The sequence below is a fragment of the Panthera pardus genome, unplaced genomic scaffold, assembly GCF_024362965.1.
Source record: "Panthera pardus isolate Hobbes unplaced genomic scaffold, ASM2436296v1 HiC_scaffold_22, whole genome shotgun sequence".
Taxonomy (NCBI): domain Eukaryota; kingdom Metazoa; phylum Chordata; class Mammalia; order Carnivora; family Felidae; genus Panthera; species Panthera pardus.
The window spans coordinates 57,817,015-57,836,000 of record NW_026526788.1 but is presented as its reverse complement, the minus strand read 5'-3'; the positions used below and the strand labels follow the sequence as shown (position 1 = coordinate 57,836,000).

At 38.5% G+C, this 18,986-nt stretch overlaps 1 protein-coding gene across 2 annotated transcripts in view; it reads right to left on the bottom strand.

The window, feature by feature from the left end:
* The window catches only part of ENTPD7 (ectonucleoside triphosphate diphosphohydrolase 7), a 49,248-nt gene that overhangs the window by 6,286 nt on the left and 23,976 nt on the right, over nt 1-18,986 (bottom strand). For both annotated transcript variants that reach the window (XM_019459103.2, XM_019459104.2), the window contains 7 exons: nt 17,294-17,397; nt 14,143-14,199; nt 10,177-10,310; nt 6,788-6,954; nt 4,184-4,508; nt 2,264-2,349; nt 1,285-1,446 (listed from right to left, as the gene is read on the bottom strand). In XM_019459103.2, coding sequence (XP_019314648.1) covers nt 1,285-1,446; nt 2,264-2,349; nt 4,184-4,508; nt 6,788-6,954; nt 10,177-10,310; nt 14,143-14,199; nt 17,294-17,397 — 1,035 coding nt within the window. The remainder of the gene's footprint in view (nt 1-1,284; nt 1,447-2,263; nt 2,350-4,183; nt 4,509-6,787; nt 6,955-10,176; nt 10,311-14,142; nt 14,200-17,293; nt 17,398-18,986) is intronic.

The following is an 18,986-nucleotide window of genomic DNA, read 5'->3' as shown; positions in this document are numbered from 1 at the left end:
ACTGCTATGTGATTCCTCCTGTACTTTCTTTTCCTCACAGGCCTATGTGATTCCTCCTGTACTTTCTTTCTCCTCACAGGCCTACGTCCTCCAGAATGGGGACAAAATTAGAAGACAAAAAAGTGAACAGTGAGATAAGACTGATCACCTATAATACTGATTGTCTTAACAGTGGTCCCATGCCATTCTGTAAATACATACATACAGTTTGTAACTATGGTTCTAACAAGAATAGGGTGGTCCCTAAATCCAATCAAGAAATCAGAGTGTATTGAAATCCTTAAAAAAATTGGCTGTGCTTCCTGTGCTTTCTTTCGGATATATCTAAAGAAAGTGGTTGCCTGATCAACTGTTTTATAATCTGGAAAAAAAAGAGGAGACATGTAAACCAAAGTGCAGGAGCCTGCCTGCTTAGAACAGAAGCTGCAGTTTGGAGGTCCAGATACTGGATCCGTTTTTGTTTGGTTCGACCTGAAGTGTTTTCTCTAAATGTGAATCTCCAAACTGAAACGCTGCTTATAAAATATGGATTTCTGGCTTGTCCTGACAAATGACAACTGGCAGATGCTGGGACAGCACTTCCGCATAATAGGAGTCAGCCCTTCATCTAGAGCACGTACTCTCCAGCTCCCCACTTCTCTCACATCTATCAGCTACCTGGTTTCTGACAATATTGGGTTTAAAGAAACAGGCAGCAAAGATTAAAAATTCATTTTAGTGTATCCAAAATAATACAGGGGAGAGAGTACCTAAACATTATCCCAAATATCTTATATACATAGAGCAAGACATCAGGCTATCATAGCTTAATGACAATACCCCCCTAAAAGCATCTTGTGTGCTTTGTTCTAAATTCTGGCCCACCAAAAGCCTTCCAAGTCAATGACATGATGTCTAGAGTGACTCTACCCATTAGGAAAGACTGCTCTATACAGCCAGCATTCCCTAACTCTCTAGTCAGATGTTTCTACAATAACCTAAGAATGAATTTTGGTTTATCAGTAAGAATCTTAGAACTGGTTAGTAAGTGCTCAATCCTAAAGAATGATTTATTATGCATAAACAAAACTGCATTCCTGAAATTGCGAAGCTAAAGAACAGACTCCGGATTAAATTCTCAACCTTCTTTCTGTTTCAATATAACTGGTTAGTAATAATAGTTCATGGGATAGTAATAAAGGGAGTTAATTTGGATGCATTTTTGAGGGAGAGCGGTCACTTAAGAAACCTATTCTGAGACACCAATATCCTCTAAGTTCAAGACGCCAGTTCAGTCCACTTTACCTGAGGGGTAAGAATCGTGTTTTATACAGAATGGCTCCCAGTGTCCACTGAACTTCTCGGTCATATACCAGCTGGGCTGTCTGCAGGTGTGGGTAGTCATAGGGAAAGTGGAATCCTTCATGAAGAACTTGGTACATCCAAGCCGATTTAAAACACTGATATCTGTGTGACAAAACAATAAATATTTTTTTTTAAGAAGAAGAAGAAAAAAGAATACTTTCCACATACTCCCATTGGATGTCAAAAAGAATCTCTCTCCCCAGTTCACCTTCCTCGCCTCTAGGTGGAGCCAAATCTGAGCCTACTTTATCTTGATGTTTACCACAAAAGTGCAGGAACACCTTTATGCCATAATGATATTGCTGTGTTTTTTTCTTTCTTTTTATAAGAGTCCTTATTTTTAAGGAGCCTGCTGTAATTACACGATGTCTGGGATTTGTTTCAAAAGAACCCAATTGTGGTAAGAGGGTGGGAAAAGAGATGAAATAAGATTTGCCAGAAGTTGGTAGCTGTTAGCAGAGAAGCAGGGTGATAGGTACACAGAAATTCATTATACCATTCTATTTTTGTTTATGGTTAAAATGTATTAACTAAAATGTTTACAAAATGGGAGGACTGATGAACCAAACTGGCAAAATATTGGTATTTGTTGAAGCTGGGTGAGGATTTATGTTACTGTTCTTTCCACTTTTCTGCATGTTCAATATTTTAATTAAAAGCTTTAAAAAAACACCACTTTTGATTTCAAACCGTTTGGAATGAGCCTTTTGGTAACCCTGGTTTTCCCTGGCTTCACTAAAATAGGCTCACTATTTTGGCCCTTATCACTCAGAAAATCAAAATCTAAAAATCAAATTCTCGATTCTCCTTCAACAGAAAATTCCATCTGTATTCTTGCTTGTTCTCTCTCTCTCTCTCTCATTATAATCTGCCATCTGCGTTTTCAGGCCAATCTTAGGGAAAAAAGGAAGCTACTCACTTGAGTCGATGCTCATCTGCATGTGATGAAAAGAGACCATTCTTGAATCTCTGAGTTAGGACTGACCAAGCCATGCCACAGTAATCCTGGAACAACCAAAGAGAAACAGAGGAACATGAAATTAAAGCACAACTAATTTCCCTACAGTCTCAGCTGTTCCATGTCTAAAGTTACTTGTGGGCGACTAGTTGACAAAGGAAAACAGAAATGCCACATTCATTCCCTGGACACTGTGCAAAGCAAGTGCCAGAACACAGGTTCCTGCGGGTCTCCTTTTTATTCCCATCACCTCAAGTCCAGTACAAAGCCAGCCCAACACGGCTCCTGAGCCTCTGTGGCTTCAGAGAGGGGTAAGGTTAGGACCAGAAATAGCAACATCAAAGCCAAAGGGAGCCTCATTCTACACTATGTAAGATGAGGAAGTAAAGCAGATGGAACAGAATGGTCAAATTCTACCACTGGCCTGTTCCCCTGCTATAGTTCTCCCCAAAGAACCATTCCTTTCCTCTGAATGTCTACTTTGTGCCAGGTGCTTTTCTAGGTGCCAGGAGATCTAGCAGTGAACAAAACAGACAAAACTTTCTGTCCTCATGAAGCTCACATTCTAGTGATAAAAAACAGACAATAACCATATACATGCATGCATACATAAGACATGTACACACGTACACATTTACATATAGAGTGTGTTACATGACATAAATGATCATGGAAAAATAAAGCAGGAAAGGGAAATAGGTGAAATTGGGGAGGGCTGCAGTTTTGGATATGGTTGCTAGGGAAGGTATCACTGGGAAAATAACAGTTGAGTCAAAGTAAAAAAAAAAAAAGTAAGGGAACAAAATTATCTCTTTCACCTGGGAAAAAGAACATATGAAGCCACTAGCAATTTGAGTAAGCAGTAACTTGAGCCCTTTGGTGTTCAAGGGAACAGAATTTGAAGAAGTTTTAAAATGAGAGAAGGACGCAGGCCATGAACAGTTAGGCAGCCCTAGATGTTAGAAAGGAAAAGGAATATAAGTGTATTCCTGGAGGCTGGAGAGGAAAGAACAAATACAAACCAGGTTTTCCTCAGTATTTCTTAGGGACTGCCTTTAGGGAACAGAATAATACACATAGTACAGACATTATTAAATTGGAAGTCTTCTATCCAGAGAACCCTAGAGAACTGTAACAAAGCAGAAAGAAAAGAATAAAATATAAGGTCAAATTCTTCCCATAAGTTTCTCTTCTACAAGATCAGAAAGACAGGCAAACCTTCAGAGATGAATCTAAATTAAAGGAGCTATAGAAAGCTAGAGAAACTTTTACCTGTTCAGGTAACTAATGATTTAAGCCTATAAGCTGCTAATGTCCTATATATGCTCTAAATGAAATTTTATTTCTTCTGCATTTTAGTTTTAAATAGTACTTCCCCTGACATTGCTTTTCCCAATATCTTTTTAATATTCCAAGTGACCCTATATACCACTCTGGCCTCCTGACAAACCAAGAAAATCAAAGTGGACTTGCCCACCTGTGTGACCTCATTTCTAAAAGCACATTACAACTGAGAATACCAAGTGAGGGGAAAGATATCTGGGGATGACACTTTTGACCACAAACATTAAACAAGATTACTGGAAAGCTAGAGGAAAAACCATTAGCCACCACAAAGATTTTGGAGCTGGGTGATAATTTGGGTGATCAGGACATACATGGAAACCTAAGTTTAATGAACTAGAAGATAGTACAGCACAGTGTGCTCCTTAACTTCTGAGTCCACTTTCTCATCTGTAAAATGAAGGTTCACAGAGCTCCTCCTGTGAAGAAATCAGTGAAATCAGGCATACAAAGCCCTTTGCACAGCATCTGGCACAAAGTTAGGCATAGAGAAATGGCTGCTCCTGGTATGAATCATCTTTACTATAAATAATTTACCTGAGCAGCCTTGGCAAACGTTGGCCCATGGTAACGGCCACCGATGCGTAACACATCCTCTGTACAGTAAAAAAACTCAGAGAAACCGTAGAACTCGCTGTTATTGAAGTCAATTGGTGACTGGTAGATTCCATTCAGCGAGGCCTGGCTGGTGTTGGGGCGAGCCAGCAGGGGGCTCAGCATTGCCCCGCAAGAAGACCAGTCTCCTCTTCCTCGGATATGCAGCACCTGGCTGTTCCTCTCCACCACATCTGTGAGTCCCACGGGCAGGCAGGGATCCAGAAATGGATTGTCAGGACTCAGACCTGTCTTCTGGCCCAGCAACCTGCCACAATGACAATAACAAACAAAACACATCACTAATGTATTCAACCTCTTTAAAAAATGCCTATAAGAAACTTGGTCAAAGAATGTGCTTCACAGATATCTTGTTTTATATGGCATCCCTAGAAACAAGCATGGAGTATCAACCATGCAGTCACAACACATGAACATTTAACTTAAGCAAATTCAATTTAGCAGAAACAAAGGAAAGAAGGAAGGAAGGATGGGTGGGTGGATGGATGGATGGATGGATGGAAGGGTAGATGGATGGATGGATGGATGGAAGGGATGGATGGAAGGAAGGAAGGAAGGAAGGGAGGGAGGGAGGGAGGGAGGAGGAAGATAAGGAGAGAAATATGGCAGTGATCAAATTTTGTTCAACCTTTTAATCAACATGTATATTTCCCAATGTATAGTGAAACTAGGGATATTAATCTGCTGGTCTCAATCTAGTCTTCATTCCACTGCTTCTTAGAAGTGCCAAGATCTCACCACACTGAGTGTGGTTCTAACGTTTAGCAAAACACCTGGGAGAAGGTAAAGAGAGAAGGTTGGAGGAGTTTCCTGAGGAGAAGGATGTGTCAGTGGTCAGTGACAACGGCTGGCCATAGGAAGGACCTGCCTGGCCCCACGTGGGGAGGGACAGGTTGGGGCAAGTTCTAATCCCCATCCTGGCCATTACATGGTTCTGGCTGTTTCAAGTCTGCATTTGCCCAGCAACAATATTCCCGTTCCTGAAGAGATTAAATCTGGCCAAGGACAGAAATTAGTGGAGACCAAATAACTTTGCCAACTGCAGTTAATTATTCATCAGTTCCTAAACAGACAGACGTTGAAGGGTAGACTTCCTGGGATGAAGAAGCCTCCATGATGTAAAGACTGAAGGAGGGATTGGGAACGTGGCAACACAACAAAATGTTCTGGAACAATTGGAACCTATTTTAAGGATGTGACACCAATTATTAAAAAACTCAGAAAATCATATTAAGAAGAAAGAACCATTACATTTTGACATCCCAGGAAGCATGGGTTTCTCTAGTAGAGTAGCAGCTACACAAGATGAATGATCAGTCTTCTCAATTAGGAACCTGGCAAGAAATACCAATGCACATATTGATGCATGGTGGCAGCCATGATACAGCCTGGCAAGTTCTGAGGCAGGAAACAGCAGACAAAGAGAAAAGGGCAGCAGAACGACAAAGGAAGGAAATGGAAAAGGAAACACAGCAGCTAGCAAAGATGGAACAAAACAAAACTGGTGTAAAACTTTCATAATTGTTCTTTGGACTGCCAGCAGGAGCGATCTGAGCTCCACAGCCCAAGCAACATCTATACAGACTGAAGAGTATTTTCAGAAAGCAAACACACTGCTTGGTTTTAAGGCATTCATCCATCACCCAGTATAACAGGAGTCTCCTAAAACACCTTGACCTCTTGGTAGTTGAGACTTACAAAAACAAAAAAGAATCAGGAGACAGTATTTTCTTTATTATGGTCCCAAAGAAGACAACTGCTGTGGAGCAATTATTACAAATCGCCGTATTCATAATTGTAATTAATACAATAGCGGTATTTCTTCAAGTTAGTATTTCTAGCAAAACAAATGGGGTAAGTAATTTTATGGTGAAAAAAACCTCTGCTGTCTTATACTTCCTTCAACGTACGTAGTGATACAATAATTTTAAATACTAAAGAAAAAAAAACCCACAACTATTTGTACATTATGGTCTAAATACTTCATGTGGTAGCCAAACGAATCAGTGATCTGTCCACGCTGCAGGAAAAACTGGCTATTCTGGACTTAATGAGAGAACAATGTGAAGATTATTTCTAACTTCACATGCTTTTTATCTTTTATGCGCACTATGGAGCCTCACTCCCACGTAAGATGCAACTCCACTGTAAGTGAACAAATATGTCTTCTACCGAGAGGGAACTGCTAAGAACTACATTATACTGCACATTGTAAATTAATAACTTATCCTCACTTATCCTGTGATACCATTTCTGAAAAAGGACACAGCAAGAGATCAACATAGTAAGCTGCTATACTTTTCTGAGTCCTAAGAGCAAAGACCAGAATGCACCCTAACCTAGATCAAGTGGGAATACCAATGGAGGGTCTCTATTAGTAGTGACACTACCCCATTGACGAGAGTGGTCAGGAAGGAGGGGGAGGCAAGGACATACCTATCTTAGTAGAATATGAGTATTTCTTGCTAATATCTGCACCCTGACAACATTCTATTTCAGAGGCACAGATCCCCATGTCCAAAGTACCTATTTTTGGTAAGGGTTTCATTCAGCACAAGATCTTCATAGCGCTGCCGGGCAAAGTTGCCTCCAAAACCCAGGAAGGTTGTGACATAAACCCTGTACACATGTTCAGTGTGTTGCACATCACAGCCCAGGTTGAATTCAGCCAGCAGGATCTTTGCTTCTTCTTCCTATAATACAATGTAAAGAGAAAAAAAGGGAATTTTCATTTTGGTTGATTTACAGAGAGCTATGACGTTACCAATATACCAGTCTTCGTGTGCTGTAACTACCCTTTAAAATATCTTATAGCATTCTTTCATTCTCATAACATTATTTTCAACAAAGACACAAAATGACAAGCCTGAACAAAAAAGTACAGAGACTAAATACCAAATTAGAGACAACAGGATCTGTAGTTCTATACAAGGCAGAATCATTACAGATAATGTCATTTTCTTGCATGTACTTTTCAGATTTTCCAGTTTGCCAAAATGAGAATGTACTACTTTTATCATCAGGGAAGAAAAAATCTTTTGATAAAAATAAATTTCAGGAATTTGGAAGATCATCCTGAGACCTATTCTATGGGTTTTTACAATTCTATTCAAGAAGCTTTAATGTATCCTATGACAGGGACTAGGACTGGGAAAGTTCCATTTTACAGTACCTCTAATGAAAAGATGGTCTATTTTTTTTTTTTTTTTTTTGACTTCAGTCCATGGTTTGAGTTAATCATACTCCTCAGTTCACGGCTCATTACCATGGCAAAGCCCCATTTCTGTTTTGTCTATTTACTTCCTTTTATCCTCATACTCACCCCCATTCCTACCCCCACATTCTAATGTGCTTAATGTAACATATATTTGTACATACTGTTGTAAAATTAAATTATTGTTTTGAATGTATTTATTTTTAATTAATGAAAATGCTATTATGCCCAGTAATTTCACTAAGTATATATATAAGAGGACTGAAAAGTATGACTAATCAAAAATGTATATGTTCACAGCAGCATTATCCATAATAGTCAAAAACTGGAAACAAAAATCCAAAAGTCCATCATCTGATGAATGCATAAACAAAATATGACATGGTCATATGGTTATTCAACCATGAAGAGAAATGAAGTTCTGATCCATGCTACAACAGAGATGAACCCTGAAAATATTTTGCTAAGTGAAAGGAGCCAGACACAAAACGTCACATATTGTATGATTCCATTTATGTGAAGTACCCAGAAGAGGCAAATCCACAGGAGACATAAAGCAGATTAGTGGTTGCTGGAGCTAGAGGGAGGAGAATGGCAAGTGACTGCTAATGAATGTGGGGTTTCTTTTCAGGGTAATGAAAATGTTCTAGAATTCGATAGTGGTGGTTGCATTACTTTTTGAGTGTGCACAACTTTGTGAATTGTACCAAAAAAACCACTTTAGGCACTTAGGATTACTTATATTTTTTAAAGCACTATTGTACTTTGTCTCATTGTTCCTTTCGTTATTTACCAAGCCCTAAAATCCATCTGTAAGACCGTTATATTACCAGGCTACATCTAACTTGTTGCTTCCAAGTATACTTTCTATACTAGTGTTGCTTTCTAAATCTGCACAAACAAAAAAGTCTTTTATTTAAGACTTTAAGGATAAGTGCCACTTACCAGAACAATGCCTTCATTTTACCTGTTGACTACATATTAACAAATAAAGACTAAAATGTCTTACAACCTCGTTCCCCAAATTTCCAACCCTTGCACAGACCCCTTCTGATTGTTAAACCCACATTTCCAACAATCTTGCTGGATATTTAGGCATATATGCTCCTCAGAGATCTCAAATTCATCATACTTAAAACTGAATTCATTGGTTACAAGGACTTGGGCTAGAGACCAGAAAACTGTTCTCACCTGAATCTCCAGACCATACTCATTTGCTTAGCATCAACCCACCCTTTACCCTGGGGTCTCTCTCAGTGACTGAATTCCTTACCCTACCAGGTACCTAGGTGGGAACCTCAGCATCACTCAGTATCCCTCTCTGCCCTACCCACACCATTACATTACACTGTTTTGTTTTGTTTTTTCCAAAATACCCCTGAGATCTGTGCCCTCCATTCCATTTCCACTTACATTGCCTAGTTCAGCCCTTATTACCTCTTACCCAAGGTTCCCTGACCTACATTTCTTTCTCATACAGACAACAAAATTATTTTCCTAAAAAAACAGATTGGATCTATTATCAGTCACATAATGGAGCTGAAAAGGACCTTCAGAATTTAATTATTTCATAGATGATGAAACTGAGGCCCATGACTGCCCTACTCAAAAACCTTTGCTGATTCTCCTCCATCTATAGAAATAAAAGTGAAATTCCCTAGCATAGCACCCAAGACTCCTTACAATTTAACTTCATCTTACCTTCCTAGACTTACTATACTGGAAAATTCTATACTACAACAGGCTATTCAACGTTTCTTGGACATTCTGAGCTCTTTGCTGCTTTCTTTGTGCCCTTATGCATACTATTTCCTCCATAAAGGTGGCCTTCCTCAACCGTCAAATGCAAAAGCCTACTTATCATCCAGGGCCCAGGTAAATACCTTACTTTCCACGAAGCCAGCATGACTCCCATTCATGTAGTAGACGAGTAGAGTGGGGACATTACTGATATCTGGTAGAGGCCAGGGATGCTGCTAAACACCATATTATGCACAGGACAGCTCTCGACAACAAAGATTTATCCAGCTCAAACTGTCAATAGTGCCAATGATGAGAAACCCTGGTTTAGATCAAATTTTAGTACTTCCATAGTCTGCCTGTTATCACAGGCTGTCTTCACTGATAGATTATAATAAGTTTTTGGGGGCAGTACAATATGTCTCATTCCTTGCACACAACAGGTGTTTAAAAACTGTCTGCAGCTCTTTTTCCTATGATAAAACTCTTCCCTCAAGATACATATATTCTTTACATTCTAGTCAGGTAAGGAATTTAGAAGCACAAGAATGGAATCACAAGGGAAAGAAAATAACATTTAATGAACAAGTATGTACCAAATACTGTACTCTGGGCTTTATATGAATTATCATGTTTAATCTTCCAGCAGTCCCAGGAGACAGGGAGTATAACTGCTAAAATACATTAAACATTTAGCACATGTTGGAAAGTTTGTCAAGTGCTTTACACACATGGTGTCATTTCATCTTCCCAACTTCATGAAGTGGATACTATTATTATTCTCTTTTCATATAGGAGGAGATTAAAGCTCAGAGAGGTAACCTAACCAAGATACTGTAAGCTAGCGAGTATCTGAACAAATATTTGGACCCATGCAAATTGGTCTAAGTCAAAAAACAGTGACCTTCTTTCCCAAATACTGGCATTTGTAGCAACCCAATATCCCTAAAAGGTAAAATACCTGTTTCGGAGAAAGGACAGAGGCTGAGGTAGGAACTTCATAAGCAATTTGGAGAGAGGCTCCTCCCATATCTAGTATCCCTACTGTCCTTCTGCGCCCTATTGCCAATTCCTGGGGACCCTCAGCATCTGATTCTGAAATAAATAAGGGAAAAGAAAAGGCCTAGTAATTAAAAAACAAACCAAAAAGGAAAAAAAAAAAATCAAAATAGAAATCCCTTAAAAAATGAAGAGCAAACTGAAATAAATTAATCTCACTGTATCAACTATGTATTACAGAGAATTCTTTCAAGTAACATTTTTACTATATCCCTCATAGGATGTATCTTACTGACAACAGAAGCAAATAAATATCTTAAACTGCATTGTAGTAGTCTTATTGATAATAATTTTTTAAGCCATTAAACATGTTATGAAATAAAGCAAATAAATGTTTATATTAATATATTTAGGAACAAATACTCAGCATAAAAGAAAAAACCATACAGGTATAAACTCAACAATATTAAGCAACAACCTTATAATCTTTTTTAAATTAATTTATTTTTAATTTATATTCAAGTTAGTTAGCATATAGTGCAATGATTTTAGGAGATTATAGATTCATCCCCTATGTAAAACACCCAGTGCTCATCCCAACAAGTGTCTTCCCTAATGCCCCTTGCCCATTTAGCCCATCCCCTCACCCACAGCCCCTCCAGCAACCCTCAGTTTGTTCTCTGTATTTAAGAGTCTGTTTTGTCCCCCTCCCTGTTTTTATATTATTTTTGCTTCCCTTCCCTTATGTTCATCTGTTTTATATCTTAAATTCCACATGAGTGAAGTCATATATTTGTCTTTCTCTGACTAGTTTTGCTTAGCATAATGCCCTCTAGTTCTATCCATGTTGTTGCAAATGGCAAGATTTCATTTTTTTGATTGCTGAGTAATACTCCATTGTGCATATATATATATATACACCACATCTTTATTCATCTGTTGATGGACATTTGGGCTCTTTCCATACTTTGGCTACTGTCGATAGCATTGCTATAAACATTGGGGTGCATGTGCCCCTCCGAAACAGCACACTTGTATCCCCTGGATATATAACTAGTAGTGTGATTGCTGGGTCATACGGTAGTCCTATTTTTAACTTTTTGAGAAGCTTCCATATTGTTTTCCAGAGTGGCTGCACTAGTTTGCATTCCCACCAGCAGTGCAAAAGAGTTCCCCTTTCTCTGCAGTCTTGCCCGAGTTGTTAATGTTAGCCATTCTGACTGGTGTGAGGTGGCATCTCATTGTGGTTTTGATTTGTATTTCCCTGATGATGAGTGATGTTGAGTATTTTTTCATGTGTCAGTTGGCCATCTGGATGTCTTCTTTGGAGAAGTGTCTATTCATGTCTTTTGCCCATTTCTTCACTGGATTATTTGTTTTTTGGGTGTTGAGTTTGCTAAGTTCTTTATAGATTTTGGATACTAACCCTTTATCTGATATGTCGTTTGAAAATATCTTTTCCCATTCTGTCGGTTGCCTTTTAGTTTTGCTGATTGTTTCCTTTGCTGTGCAGAAGCTTTTTAGTTTGATGAGGTCCCAATAGTTCATTTTTGCTTTTGTGTTGCTTGCCGCTGGAGACATGTTGAGTAAGAACTTGCTGGGGCTGAGGTCAAAGAGGTTTTTGCCTGCTTTCTCCTCTAGGATTTTGATGGGTTCCTGTCTTACGTTTAGGTCTTTCATCCATTTTGAGTTTATTTTTTGTGTATGGTGTAAGAAAGTGGTCCAGGATCATTCTTCTGCATGTTACTGTCCAGTTTTCCCAGCACCATTTGCTCAAGAGACTGTATTCCATTGGATATTCTTTGCTGCTTTGTCAAAGATTAATTGGCCATATGTTTGTGGATCCATTTCTGGGTTCTCTATTCTGTTCCATTCATCTGAGGGTCTGTTTTTGTGCCAGTACCATACTGTCTTGATGATTACAGCTTTATAATACGTCTTGAAGTCCAGGAGTGTGATGCCTCCAGCTTTGGTTTTCTTTATCAGGATTGCTTTGGCTATTCGGGGTCTTTTCTGGTTCCATACAAATTTTAGGATGGTTTGTTCTAGCTCTGTGAAGAATGCTGGTGTTATTTTGATAGGGATAGCATTGAATATTTAGATTGCTTTGGGTAGTATGGACATTTTAACAATATTTGTTCTTCCAATCCAGGAGCATGGAATATTTTTTGATTTTTTTGTGTGCCTTCTTCAATTTCTTTCATAAGTTTTCTACAGTTTTCAGTGTATGGATTTTTCACCTCTTTGTATAACCTTATAATCTTAAATATGAATTGGAACTATCATGATTTCTTTTTCTCTTTCTAAAAATACATATTTTCTAGCTCTGTACGGAAAGGGCCTAGAAGTAAGTATAATCTAGGAGCAATAAGCACTCCTGGCATCCATGGTCTCTAAATATCATTTTCCAATAAAAGAAACCAGGGCTCCTTAAAAAATGTCTGATGCTAGGTCTAAGGTAGAAAAAATACAAGACAAGCATGGAATGTACCTTAGTGTGCCAAAAAGCAAGGGAAATATAAAAGACTATTGGGATGTTAAAAGGTACAGAAGCCAACCTATAGGTGCTCCAACTGGCCAATGATGGTGTAATTTGAGCACTGAAAAGACTGATGATGCAATGGACTATGATGCATCAAGCACATTAAAATCTACAAACTCATAATGATACCGAAAAAAAACTTCACTAGTTACCTTTGGAAGTTGCTAGGACATCAACTCATTAATCAAAAACTTGATAAATGGAAGAATGAAAGATCTATCCTGTCTTTCCATTTAGAACTGTATTCCAGGATAATCAAATAGTTAATGAAGAAAATTTTGTTATATAAAAACCCCAACTGTTAAATGCAGAAGAAATGAAGGAATTATAAAAATAACTATTTTGCAACCTCTAATGAAAAAACGAATCTAAACAACAATCACAATTGGCTACTATAACCATTAAGTGAAAAGTGGCTGGAGAATTTTCGTAATAGATTAGATCAGGCTGACAATACCTGAACCCTGAAACCTGATCAGTCTTAACGTGACTGAAGTGGGACAAGCAGACCTTATAAAACTTCTGATGTGATGTAGTAGGAAACACTTAGTGCCAATCTTTATTTATTATTTATTCTTGCCAAAGGAATTGAATCGGTGTCTAATCAAGCTTCTGTATCTAATCTCCAATTTATAAGACATAAGGAGGGATGAGAAGCATGTTTAAGACCCCACAAAAATTTAGTCAATCAAATTAAGAATGTGGTAATTTCATTCTATCAAGTGAGCCAGTTTTGTTTTTGTGTTTTTAATGAATGATTTGAGGAAAAGAGGTGGGAGGGGGAAAGCTGTTATAAAGAAACTTATCAATCAAATGTAATTATGATCCTTGTTCAGATTCTGATTTTAACAAGACAATTACAAATAAATATTCTTGATACAATAAAGGAAGTCTCTACCTGGGTATTAGATAGATGTTACACAATACTAGAAATTGTTAACTTTTTTAAATTTAAGAATGGCATTGTGGATATTTCAGTTGTTTTGAAGCTCCTCATTGGTGAGAGATAAACGCTGAAGTACAAGAAGATAAAACGATATGTCTGGGGTTTGCTTTTTAAAATCCAAAAGGAAAAAAACCTGTGTCGTATGGAGGGAGGGTGGAGCCAAAAAACTGACCAACCACTAATTAGTGTTGAGTCTGAGTAATGGGCTCATGGAAATTCATTTTATTATTATTTACTTCTGTAAATGTTTCTAACTTTCCATATTAAAAATTTAAAAAGAAATAAAAGAAGGGGAAGTAGGACTGGAAAATGAAGCATCTTTACTTTTAAAAAAAAGAAAGAAAAATCACTCAAATGTGGCACTTATATTACACTGACAGGTTACAACATAAACCTTCGTTCAGTCCTTAGAACTGTCTTAAGATAACAACATTACTCACCATCCTCATGGTCGAATCTTCCCAAAACAAAGTTGATTCCAATCCATGCATAAACTCCTAGGTAAGAAACATAAAAGCCCATGCTTAATTCTCTATTGCTATGCCATGTATACACCTCTCCCAGGGCTGTTCTTTTCCTCCTTTTCTTAGGAAAAAAGTGATGATACTATTTTATTCCATACTCTTAGTGTATGAATTCAAAATCTCTTATCTTGTGATGCTTTCCCCTTTTAAAATGATTTGCATTCTGGGGCACCTGGGTGGCTCAGTCGGTTAAGCGTCCGACTTCAGCTCGGGTCATGATCTCACGGTCTGTGAGTTCCAGCCCGCGTCAGGCTCTGTGCTGACAGCTCGGAGCCTGGAGCCTGTTTCGGATTCTGTGTCTCCCTCTCTCTGACCCTCCCCCGTTCATGCTCTGTCTCTCTCTGTCTCAAAAATAAATAAACGTTAAAAAAAAAATTAAAAAATTAAAAAATAAAATGATTTGCATTTTCTAAATTAATGTGTAAATTTGCGTTTTCTAAATTAATGTGCAAAAACAAATGTAAAAAATGTGCATCTTGGATTCTGGCTCTGGGCAAGAGGAGGTAAGCACACTCCATCCTGTCATCCCACGGAACACAGTGTAAACTGCATGGAATATATGGAGCAGATTTGTGAGAACTCTGGAAGGAAATAATAAGAGGCACACTGAGTCAGAGATCAGAAGTTAAAGTACCACCAAACCTGTAGTGAGTGTCTCATATTTTCCCCTCAGATATTGCCTGGCCTGGACTCAAAAGCAGCTTGAAACACAAAAGGACATCCAGGTGTGGAGGGAAAGAACTTCAAGACCTTGCTTTCTGGTCCAAGGAGCATTAACGTTTTTTTTTTGTTTTTTGTTTTTTTTTTTTTTATTTTATTTTTGGGACAGAGAGAGACAGAGCATGAACGGGGGAGGGGCAGAGAGAGGGAGACACAGAATCGGAAACAGGCTCCAGGCTCCGAGCCATCAGCCCAGAGCCCGACGCGGGGCTCGAACTCACGGACCGCGAGATCGTGACCTGGCTGAAGTCGGACGCTTAACCGACTGCGCCACCCAGGCGCCCCTGGTCCAAGGAGCATTAAAAGAGACCCCAAAGGCTCCGAAAGAATGGAGGAAAATCCCTTGGGTTTTTTTCCCTTCATTTTGTTCTCTGCTACCCCAGGCAATCCTGCAACAGCAGAGGTAGAAGTTGGGCAGGTGCCTAAAACTGTGAAGGATATGAATCTTCTCTGACTAGAGGAGCTACAGCCTTAAGAACTGAAGAAAATCCCTATTGCTGATTTTTCTCCATGTCCTCCACCATTTAGCCCTGGATGCAGATGCAATCATGGGAAATGTATGGCAGAGCAGGGAAATTAAAGCCCTGGCTTTCTAACTGGAGGACCATGAAAGTGAGCCCCCGGGAGCCAGAAAGTGTTGGGGAGATCACAGAGAGTAAGGAATAAAGTGATGTATGAACTCCTGGGCTCACAGCCAAGCAACACATGCATGGATCTCATAAACAATATACCAAAGGTTCTGAGAACCGTACTGGCTAGGCACTCCATTTGTATGGACTATGCCCAGATTTTAGACTGACCACTGGGTGACACACAAATGGTACAAACCCAAATAGCAGTGACAAGGCTTTGAAAAATGAATCACTACAATCACAGAAGGCAGGTCAGAACTTGAGGCATGAACCTAACCAGGTCAACTCCCTGCTAACACAAACAAAAGTCAGTATTTTCCTTACGATTGAAACAAGACCCAGTTTCATAGTATAACTTTCAAAATGTCCAGGACACAATATAAAATTACTTAGCATGAAAAGAACTAGGAAAATCTCAACTCCTAAGGGAAAAGATGCCAACCCCAAGATGACACAGATGTCAGAATTACCAGACAGAGATACTAAAGCAGCTATATAACTCAGCAATAAGAGCAGTCTTACAATGAACGGAAAGATAGAAAGTCTCAGCAAAGGAAGAGAACATAAAAAAGAATCAAATGAAAATTTTAGAACTGGAGAATGCAATACTGAAATTGAAAAGGTAAATCTTTTCCTTTATGTGAACTGCAACTAGAATGTACAGAAGAGGGGCGCCTGGGTGGCTCAGTTGATAATCAGCGTCTGACTTCAGCTCAGGTCATGATCTCATGGTTCGTGAGTTCAAGCCCCGCATCAGGCTCTGTGCTGACAGCTCAGAGCCTGGAGCCTGCTTCGGATTCTGTGTCTCCCTCTCTCTCTGCTCCTACCCCACTCACACTCTGTCTCTCTTATTCAAAAATAAATAAACATTTAAAAAAACTCAGAATGCACAGAAGATTTTCTCTTTTTCAAGAAATGGAAACATAATTTGTCATGTAGGCCACATTTGGGCCACATGAGAACACATATTCAATTCTACCTCAAAACTACAAACCCAGCAGTGCAAGCTTTTAGGGAAGTATCAGTACTTCATAATAAATACAATAAAGGGGGGGGGGGGGTGCCTGCGTGATGCAGTTTGTTAAGCTTCTGACTCTTGGATTCAGTTCAGGTCATGGTCTCATGGTGGTGAGATGGATCCCTGAGTTGGGCTCTGCACTGAGCACGGAGCCTGCTTGGGATTCTCTCTCCCCCTCTCTCTCTGCTCCTCCCCTGCTTGCTCCCTCTCCTTCAAAATAAATAAATCAACATTTAAAACATAAACGCAATAAAAGGAGAGCCCATAACAAAAGAAAAGTAAATAATGATCATCCCCTATTAACGTTTCCCCTTACTTTAATAATTTGCTTTACATTAGAATTTGGCAAACTCAGTACAACTCCCAGAAGTACTTATGTTTTGAAAACTACAATTAGCTAACCAAATACTCACTTGGAATCATCACTAAATACTAACATGTTCTTATAAACACCGTACTTAGCACAAAGTTAAAAATAAATATAAATATATGACTTCCAGAAGCAGCAATCTATAACAGACACCAATGCAGAATATGCAAATAATAATTAAAAAAAAAACATATGACAGAATCAAGAAAATTACTCGAAGAAAAATAAAAATCAAATATATAAAGTAATCCTAACCCCACCCTTAGCAGAGAGACTATGCCATGATTGGCTAGGAGCTGAAGGAGTGCACCCCTCAAGGCCCAGTACCTTCCTGCTTCCCAGAGATCACTTCTGCCTGAGACTGTGAAAAGAGGAAGTCAAACTCCAGAGGTAAATCTCTCACCAGATCAGCCAAGATAGCCAGCTGCTTTCTGCAAGAAAGAACAAAAATATAAAAGTTAATCGTTAGACACTCTTCTCACAATTAGCTTCAACTTGCACTTCTACCTCATTGCTCACATAGTCCATCCACTAGTTGAGCCATGCTTCTTTTTGGCACTTCACTTGATTTTAAAGGTTTAAACTGCCTCCAAAGTATATCCTTCCACTTAAAAGGCAATATGATACTAGTAATACTTTTTCTTTGTGTAATTTTATAATTCAAATAGTATTAAAAGATGAGACTACAGTTCTGTGCCTCTCACAACGCTGAGTATATATAAGTGGCAGGAAGCACAGTTTCATAATTGCATGATTCCTAACTACTATGAAGGGAAACTGTCAGACTAAGGAACACAATCTTATCCTCAGATCTTACACAATATAGAAACAACACCTCATATTACCACACAACAAGCACTGTTAGATCCACAAATTAATATCCTTTACAAAACTGACAATGAACTTTTTAATCTCCTTTTATATATTTCAAGGGCTGGGGTTTTGTTTCTTTATAAAAATCTTATCATTTGAAAAACCCAAATCAGGATCAAAATCCAAAGGTTATAACAGTTTGGGGACAAAGTCTGAATCTTAGTATCTAGGGTTATTTTCTCCTCTCAAGTTTTATGCTATCAGTATTATTAAAGAAAAGCAAAGAAACAAAGCTAGAAGTAATAATATGATTCTAGAGAAAGGGGTTAAAAACAAAAGCAACTATCCTGGATCTTTAAAATAACTCATTAGAAAAATATTCTATTGGCTCAGCATGACTTAGTGAAGAATGATAACACTTAAAAGTAAAGAATATATTTAAAGTAATAATTTTCTTTAAGCTCAGGTCATGATATTATGGTTGTGAGATCGAGCCCTGCATCAGGCTCTGCACTGAGCATAGAGCCTGCTTGGGATTCTCTCTCCTGCTCTCTCTACCCCTCCCAGCTTGTGCATGCTCACTTTCTCTGTCTGTCTCTCTCTCTCAAAATAAATAAACATTTTGTAAAAAAAAAAAAAAAAAAGGAAAAACAAAGTAATAATTTTACAATATACTGTCAAATACAATTTCTAAAATAGCTCGTTGTTATACATATTAAATTCTTACAATAAGAATTTTACGTGGGGAACAAGAGGGATTATTTTGCTCTCCCTATTGGATATGTTTCCAATTGGCTATTTGCTTAAAATAAACAAAAAGAGGGCTTGCTGATTTGGGGGACAATATGGAAAAATGGGCACCCACATACACTGGTGTTTGGAATGTAAATTACTGGTATGATCTTTTTTTGTTTTTTTAAGTAGGCTCCATGCCTAGCCTGCTTCGGATTCTGTGTCTCCCTCTCTCTCTGCCCCTAACCCACTTGAATTCTGTCTTTGTCTGTCTCAAAAATAAATAAACATTAAAAAAAAAATTTTTTTTAATTAAGTAGGCTCCATGCCTAATGTGGGGCTTGAACTTCTGATACTGAGATCGAGAGTCAATGCTCTACCAACTGAGCCAGCTAGGTGCCCCACTGGTATGATCTTTTTGAGAGCAATCCAGGACTTTGTATCCAAATTTTTAACGTGCTTAACTTTTGACCAG